We start from the raw sequence: 7191 nt of genomic DNA on the forward strand, positions 1-7191 counted from the left end.
GAAAGGATAGAAGAGAGGTTAATTTGGTGTTTAAATCAAAGAGAAAACTGAAAACGCAAGCCAGGCTAATCAACCAAAAGAAAACGATAGCAGATCAAGTGAAACAAGCAAGAAAAAAATTTATTGAAAGGGATGTAAAATGTTGCTGTCATTATTAAGTTATAATGCAGAATGTATATATACATATATGTAGCAGAGATTTTTAGCTAAGACAATCCAAATTGAAATTGTATTTTATGTGGGGGTGAAGAGGAAAATGTGAACAGCACAACCCAAGTTATTCAAACTCAAAAAAACTTGACAACAAATGACGAATTATCTCTTCATACATATGATTATAATCCCGTTACAATGAACCAAAATTTCACGACATTTATGAATAACATTTTTTCATAACAAGTATTGGGTGAATTTTATAAAGGATAATGATACTTTGACAACATTTTAATACTATCTACATGTGTAATTGGTTCATGTTGATGTTTATGATTATTTTTATTAATTGTGGAATAATTTTGGATCAATCATATAATAACACGTGAATGATGTTAAAATGTTATAAAAGAATGTTGTCAAAATATCATTATCCTTTTTATAAATTTTCATGTGATATGCATAAGAAAAGTTTCACAAAATGGAAGCAAAACTTGTAATAGAGTTCTTGTTATGCTTTTAACATAATCTGTTAGGTACGACAAGTCTGAATTAGGTTAAATCCCATCTTCATGAATTTGACGTATAAAACGAAAGAATTGAATTAGTCGCTCAATCTAGCAATCAAAGTTAGTTCATCCACTGAGAGACAAGCTGCAAAATATTCTTAGTTTCGTAAAGTGTTTGCTTGAATAGGTTTTGTCGCTTTGAACCATTGGATAATGGTAAATATAATGAAGACGAATCTATTTAGCTTCTAACAAGGTTTGTTTTAAAATTATATAATGTCAAACCAAACACTTTTGTAACTCCCTAAAATATTTTATAACACTCTTAGAGATCTATCTCACACACTCACATACACTTTCCTTTCCTCCCACTCTTCGTTGTTTTTTCTTTAATCTGCTTTTCTTTAAACACTTTCCTTTTGTTTAGAAGGATGAAGGTTAGAAGCTTTAGATTTCATATGTTGGAAAGACATTAATTAAGGTTATTACATGTATACGACTTCTAACAAACGGTCTAATGAATGAAATAATGGAAACAGAAACAAAGATATATATATATAATTAGTTTTTCCCCACTTGTTTGTGGTGGAGTTACTTAATTATAAGAGAGAGATGTTCAACTTCACTCGGTCAAAAGAAATAATGTTAGGATTCCCTTAATTAATTATTGTCTAGCTAGAATACCAACAAAACAAGATAAGTGATTTTGTCTTGATTATTTGATGAGCCAGAAGGTTATCTATGCAGCTTCAAGATTGAGTTTTTGTTATAATGTTTTCACATGTTAGGGTTAAACTACCAAAAACCATGTTCCTCCCGAGATATGCTAAATCATGGAAACAAGGAACTATAACATATTAGATGAAAACAAAAACCGAACATCGTAATCCAAAACATATATATATTTGTGTTATTGATTTGAGCCTATGATTTATTGATCTCAAGGTTAATGCACAACAGACTAATCTAGCAACTCCAACAACCAAGATAAACACGTTTTACAGTTGTTCCTAGAAACTGAGTCCTTACAACATACCTAGCCAAACAAAAGGAGTCTTGAACAGATAAATATCAGTACTTCCTCACAAACAATTCAAAGGAAAGAAGGAAATTTAGAGAGGGAAGCAAAATATATGTATGATGATATGATATGAATTCAACTTCTCACCTTTGTCCCCCCAAAGAAGGTGGATCAGTAAGATTGCCTTCCACCAGAATTTCCAGCCCAACCATCAACAGGTAACTGAGGCATGTTTAAGGGCAAATTGAAGAATGGAAGCCCTGAAGAAGGGTCAGGAAAAGAGTTATTACTGACTCCACCGCCGCTACCACCACCACCACCACCAGATGATTGTCCCTGTTGCATCTGCATAGATTCTTCTTCATCCAAAGGCAACCTCTCGTATGCTACATTAGTAAAAGATGAAGCAATAACAATAACAGGCCCAGAAGCCACCAAGGGACCGACAACGTTTCCGCCCACAACCTGGCCCTGTCCTCCACCAAGAAACACGGTCAAACTGGTGGCACCGGGTGGAGCAGGAGGTGGAAGGAATGATCCCGACAAAGACAGGATCTCAAACCTTCCGTGAAGCGTGACAACGGCGCCGGCTGCGGCCGGCTGGCGGAGCGTGACATTGGTGACGGTGCCACTCCCACTGAGGACACAGATCCCTCTTTGGCGCTTCCTTGCGTAGGTAGCGACGGAGTCAAAGACATCACAGCCACTGCTGACTTCAAGGATGTGAGCCCTAAGCGTATTTGCACTCTCTCTTGTGATGATAACAGGTGGCTTAGGCTTGTTCTTTGAACCGGGTGGTCTGCCTCTTGGCCTGCGAGCGACAATATCACCGGGACCTTGATTTGTGGTAACTAGCTCAAGTCCTTCGTGATTGTTAACGTTGGTGTTGTTATTGTTGTTGTCTTGGTCGTGTTGGTTGTCATCGTCTTCAAGGTCAGGGCGTTGAAGGCGATGATGAAGAAAATGCGATGCTGAACCCAAGTCTATGCCGGCCATACACACAAAGCTCTAAAGAAGTGTAAACAGAAAAACAAAAGGAAATAAAAAAATTGGAGCAATTAAAATAAGAGAATTTAATGAGAATAGTAACATGAAGAAAAAAAAAATTATGTAGAGGGAATTTTAAAAGAAGTATTAGGAGTGGCCAATGATTCAAACCTGAAAACGAATAGAAAAACAAAGGGATATGAATTGAGTACTGCAGAGAAAATGGATTAATGGGATGAGGTTGGAAGGGAAAGAGAGAGACAAATAAAGTGGGCAACATGCAGCCATTCTCACAACCAGAAAAGTATACGGAACAATAAAATATTCATCATGGGATTAAACTATGTACTTATTTTATTCATTTCTTTGAAAACCACATTTATATAAAGTTTTTAAATCATGGGGTGAAGTTAAAATGTTGTGTCTATATCTTTGGAGGATGTGGGAGTGGGTGATGAGAGAGAAGAGAGAAGAGAGAAGAGAGAGATAGGTTGGATGATTATTGAGGAAACCTAGGTTACCTTTCGACAAAGAGAAAACCTAAAATATTTGAACCCTTAGCTAATAAGTAATTCTTGCACATGTTGAACAATTACTTTACTAAAAGAAATAATATAATGTTTGTGTCTGTGTTTTCTCTAGGTCATCAATGAACATAAACACAGAGTTGTTGACCCAAGGGCTACAAATACTTCTTCATCAGTTTATAACAGTTTTTTGACTTCTTTCAACTCCACCTTCACCTCTTCCTATATATCTTCTTAATTAGGGTTCTATTATTCACATACCAGCTGGCAAAACTAAATTAATACAACTTGTTAAATGTAAATCACTGCTGTGTATATTTAAGACTAATTTATTTTACATCAATTTGAAACTTTAAAAAGTTTTTACTGTTTGTAAAATAGGCACAGGACATGATCCAGCCAATGTATTCATAGACTCTGGCCTACACACTTCTAAAAATAAAATATATAAGTGAAAGAAGGAAAAGAAGAAATAATTATTCGTAAAGTGTATTTTTGTTTATGGAGTGAACTTTATTAATATTGTCACTTTCCGTAAATAAAAATTAATCATTTTTTTACCTTCTTATTACATATTGAGAGAGTCAAAACCCTTTACTTGTAATAGCTTAGATTTTGTGTGTATTTATGTTTGGATATTGTGTTTCATAAAAAAACAATCTAGACTAATTTTTAAAGACATATCAAGCCCGACGAGGATTGTGTTTTGTTTATTTAGGCATATTAAGTTATTATTATTCAACAACAAAGGTTGAAAAACAATTACAAAATCTGTTAGTAGTATAATTATTATAATCATTGAAGCATTATTTATGACTATCAATTTATATATGTCACAAGTTTAATAGTGTATAAATCATACTTTTCTCAGTTATAAAAGATGCTTACTTTATATGCGTTGTTTCCTCATTCAATTTGACATGTTGTATTATATATTTTCTTTCAGTATTTAATATGCAGTATGCTTTAATCTATCTTTAATAATAAAGCCTTATTTTTTTCTCTTTTCCCAGCTATTTCTTAGCATTGTCGACAATTAATTTTAAATCTTCATTATTAGAATATAAAATGAAAATTTTGGGTGGATATCTTCATCTACTGGGACTCATTTAGAAATGTAGATGTGATGAAGGTATAGAAGCCAAAGATATTACAAAATGAGAGGCAAAATAGAGAAAATGTTCATTGGTTGGTGTGACAAAATTCAAAACAGAAGGAGAATCCTTTGCATAAAAAATTAGGAGCAAAATGAATTACAAAAGATATGCCAATACTAGATACCTACGCATGTTTATAGGTGAGAAGAAGGAATAATTAGATTTCAACACTCTTACTTTAGGGTTTATAATATATTGGGCATCAAGAGTATTGAGGAAGTGACTAAAATCACTTTTCTATTTTTATGTTTCTTTTTTTTTTAAAAAAAAAAAAAGTGTTTTTGGCCAACGAAGAAATAAGAGAAAAATGGATCTTTCTAATTAGATTTTACTTTTCAATAACCCTAAAGATTAATTTTGCATGTGATATATTAAATAAGTTATTAGAAGGTAGGTTTTGGCATGGGATTTTTGTGGGGGCAAATCTGCCGCAGCATGCTATCCATAAAATGTTCAATGTATTTTTATGGTTTTGTATTTTTTTTATATTAAATTATTGTCGGATTTTTTTTATTGTTTTGTCCTTTTATATATAGACTTTAGAGGAACAACAAGTATATATATATATATATATATATATATATATATATATATATATATATATATATATATATATATATATATATATATATATGTAAGTATTCACTTAAAAAAAAATTAATTTTTCAGCTTTTTTTTTTATTTGAGTCGGGTATACCACCTAAAGATATTCTGATATTTAAGTCAGTTTGATATTTAATTGGTTTAGCCATTAATGTTATAATAAATATGCTATAAAAATTTCAACAACCCTACCTTTAACTTATATTTATAAGTTTCTCCATGGGCTTCTAATTAGGATGGACCAAATCACGACCCAATTCTATTAAATTTGATTACTGACATGTTTAGCTTAGTTGGATGATTAGTTGAATCTGATCGATATACCGATTGATTTCCTCTAAACTTGGACAATCAATTTGGGTAGTTTAGTTGGTATATGTATTGGTCGGTATATATACAATACACAGACCCTCAAAGCCTTAAACTTAGACTTAAGTTGACAAGCGTAAAGGGTATATTGATATGATTGTTGGATCAGAGGTTTGACCGTTGGCGATGAAGAATCATTGCTTTGTTAAATGTGATGTTAGGTCTGACGTCCAATCAAAGCGTCACATTGTCGTTTGACCAGTGGCCTCATCTTTTTCACCATTTTTGTTTTGACACTCATCTCTACTAAGTTCGACATTCTACTAAGTTCAACATTCAATTCTTTTCCCTCAAGGTAATAAAATGTTTGCCATCAACATCTCTTCAGAAGGCTCTTCTGGTCAAGAGGGCAAAGGGTACATTAATGACGTGTTTATATCTTTGTCGTCGCTTGGCTCATCAAGCGATCGGGGTAATTTGAGAAAAATTTAGGGTATGTAAATAGTGCTACACCAATTCAACTTGCTAATAAAGGACTGATTTAGGAAGATGGTTTGGTCGGATAACATGGTCCGAGTAAGGAGGCTACAATGGAGGGGCAACGACATCGTTGGAGTGATCCAAGTGGACACAACTGTTGAGGTAGATGAACAGAACTTGCTTGAAGTCCTCGGATATGCGTGGGCAAAGTGTATTAGTATGCTACCTGCTTCAGGTGGGGTAATGACTTGGTGGAGCTTGTCGACCATACCTACACTTTAAAGGATGACATGACAGAAGACTTTGTGAGGGAATGATCGGGTATGTCATGGCAAGGGAAATTTAGAGCTGGAATCTTCTTTTTTTTACTTTTGCCTCTTCATTGACTTGTACGTGTGCATCAGATCGATAAATTTCAAGCGGAGTCCTACAAGAGTTGAATGTTGCTCCCATGTAGCTCCACCGGCTATGCAAGTTTTCAACGTCTTGTGTAAAGTGTTGGGTATCAACCCTACCCCTACCCTGTTCCTCCACTACTAACGCATCCATTCGAATGTTTAGAAAGTATGAGTGTCATTAATAAATGAGAATGATCAAAACCTATTTCAACTCTTTGCAACTTCATATAAGGGCTTTAAAGACAAGTTTTTCAAGATTTCCATTACTAATAAAGGTTGCAAGTTATTCATTGATGGGGATAATTGTCCTAAACTCCCCTTAAACTAGAAACAAAATCCCTCTCGGAGCGACCCCTAAAAGTCCTCCATGATGACCCCAAGGAGTTCACTGCTCTTAAAGTCTTGAAGCAATTACCTCATAAGCTCTCAACCAAAGAACTTTTGAAGTGCTTCTGATTCAAGTGTCTTGGTTGGGACGTCTACAATAAATTGTCTTTCTTTGTTCGAGCCCTTTTTTGATCAATTTTAACTTGGTTAAATTTTTTTCTTGTATAAATATCATGGCCCTCACCAACCCACATAATCCCAATTATTTCAAAACACTATTGGACAAAGCTCAAATTCAAAAAGATTTCCACAACATAGCATCTCATAGGCTATCTGAGATGTTTAAAGATGTTAGGGTTGTAGGGGAATGTCCATATTGGACTTAGGAGCATATCTAGAACTCGTTGTTGGAAGAGGTACCCACAAGCACCAACCATGTTTTTCCAGCAATGTTGAGGAAATGGTTATCCACCTCATGCAATGACTAGAAGGACATGATCAACTTTTGATGATTTGACCATAAGTTTGACACTTTGTAAAATTTGGTCATGAGATTCTCTTCTTTTGGAAGCATAATGTTGTCTTCAACAACCTCAATCTAACCCGATACCATCCCAACAAAAACCTAATCCAGCCCAACCTAGCCTACTCCAGCCACAATCCCCAGCAGCAAGAAGACCTTGACGAAAAATAAAGCAATTTTGATGGATATGTAGATTA

General features: G+C 34.3%; 1 protein-coding gene across 1 annotated transcript; it reads right to left on the bottom strand.

Annotated features, from left to right (window-relative positions):
- Positions 1-1546: 1546 nt before the first annotated feature.
- Positions 1547-2979, bottom strand: LOC106758954 (AT-hook motif nuclear-localized protein 23). The gene is made up of 2 exons (XM_014641968.2): positions 2842-2979; positions 1547-2691 (listed from the first exon to the last, which is right to left on the bottom strand). Exons 1-2 carry the CDS (start codon positions 2956-2958, stop codon positions 1855-1857), a joined length of 954 nt encoding a protein of 317 aa, XP_014497454.2. The 5' UTR covers positions 2959-2979; the 3' UTR covers positions 1547-1854.
- Positions 2980-7191: the final 4212 nt, after the last annotated feature.

Source organism: Vigna radiata, chromosome 4 (assembly GCF_000741045.1).
Source record: "Vigna radiata var. radiata cultivar VC1973A chromosome 4, Vradiata_ver6, whole genome shotgun sequence".
Taxonomy (NCBI): domain Eukaryota; kingdom Viridiplantae; phylum Streptophyta; class Magnoliopsida; order Fabales; family Fabaceae; genus Vigna; species Vigna radiata.

Bases quoted from the DNA above. Each gene is read 5' to 3' on its own strand.
- LOC106758954 (XM_014641968.2), bottom strand. From the start codon at position 2,958: ATGGCTGCATGTTGCCCACTTTATTTGTCTCTCTCTTTCCCTTCCAAC. The intron at 2,692-2,841 runs GTTTGAATCATT...ACACTTCTTTAG, and splicing joins GTTTTTCTATTCGTTTTCAG to AGCTTTGTGTGTATGGCCGG.